General features: G+C 35.3%; 1 protein-coding gene across 1 annotated transcript in view; it reads right to left on the bottom strand.

Annotated features, from left to right (window-relative positions):
• The window catches only part of LOC119584982 (kinesin-like protein KIF13A), a gene marked incomplete at its 5' end in the record, with an annotated part of 70,347 nt that overhangs the window by 35,262 nt on the left and 33,545 nt on the right, over positions 1–1,540 (bottom strand). Inside the window, 4 exon segments of the mRNA XM_037933590.1 lie at positions 48–194; positions 583–787; positions 933–1,105; positions 1,279–1,437. Coding sequence (XP_037789518.1) covers positions 48–194; positions 583–787; positions 933–1,105; positions 1,279–1,437 — 684 coding nt within the window.

Here is a 1,540-nt window from a genome sequence, read left to right as displayed (position 1 = left end):
GTGTATCAGGAAATCACCCTCGGCACTGGGTTAATATTCTGGTTTACCTGTTGGTCTAAATACATTCTTCTTCGCTTCAATGCTTCACTCCATCTCTCACGAAGAATATTAAGATCTTCTTCTGTATACGAGTCTAATTGCCGCTGGCATCTCAGACGTCCACATACTGACCCAATATTTATACTTGTTATTGCCTGTAAATACAAAAATCAGTCTTAATCATAAGAGCAACAATAACAAGACTATAATTTAAGCAATTAACATGCAACGATTAACATATTGAAAACTATCTATTTTTTTTACCTGAAATAGTGCATTACTACTAATGGTTAAAAAAACTAGGGAGCTCATACTCAAAAGGGTGTTTACAAAGTTATATACGAAATATAAAGAAAAGAAAGAACTACAAAATATTCAGAAGGTTATGTTTATAATGATTTATTATATCAAAATACCAATATATTAAAAAATTACTAGTGATTTTCAGCACTGAGTCATGACAATGGTCATTATCATATGACTTATCACTTATAACTTTCAAATTTTATGGTTTTTAATATGAACTAAGGATAGTGGCTTTACCTCACATATCAGTGGAAGAGTACCAGAGTTGGAAACAGGCTTCACCCGGCAAACTACCCGCCTCTGTTGCCCTTGACGTAACTGGTAAACACCACCAGTTAAAACATCTTTTTGCGGTAACACCTCAACAGAAACATAGTCTCCACACTCTCCAAGTTCCTGAATCTCGACCCACATCTCTATTTTCCTTGTCAATTCATTCCATCTGTCAACAAATATGAACATAATTTTTAAATCAAAGAAAGAATGAAGCTATTATGTTAGTTCTTCCTGCTTTCCAAATGCAGTCATGATCAATAAATCATCTATTCTTGAATAACTTGCAAGACTTTTTTTTACATGACTCTTACCTGTCAACAAGAGACCGAGCCTTGGCCAATTGTTGGTCAACCTCCCAACCAGGACGTGAAATACCAAAGCCAGCAGACCTGTGACCCCAAACCTCAATCGAGAGAGCACCATCTGCACAGTGCTCTAAGAGGTCCTCTGTGACCATGACTGTATAATCTTTTGAATGTTCAAACTGGAAAAAAAAAGCAAAACATATAAGCTAAGTTCTATATTATATATCTAAGCAGATATCAACATAAAAATAAAAAGTTACTGATAGTATGTGTTACACATTTAATCCTTTTTCTATCATCCATCATCTTCACGTAACAAAACAGAGATGATAAAAAAAAAGACACATCATACCTTAAATGTCATTGAGTCTTTAGAAGTTGGAGCAGCAGGAAACTCATTATTGACAACAGGTGCAACTACTTCACTTTCTGTCTGTCCCCAAAACTGGTACTGACAAAATACAAAGTGTGACAGAGAAGGTGGAAGTCCAGCTGCCTGTTTGATGCATACCTATAGAGGGGGAATAGAAAAACTTTCAGTCAGACTTACAAATTAGCTCTGACATCTTACTGTTAAAAATGGCACTCTGGTCAATCATATTTCCATAGATTTC

This window comes from Penaeus monodon, chromosome 19 (genome assembly GCF_015228065.2).
Source record: "Penaeus monodon isolate SGIC_2016 chromosome 19, NSTDA_Pmon_1, whole genome shotgun sequence".
NCBI classification, from domain to species: Eukaryota; Metazoa; Arthropoda; class Malacostraca; order Decapoda; family Penaeidae; genus Penaeus; species Penaeus monodon.
This window is presented reverse-complemented; position numbering and strand designations above follow the sequence as displayed.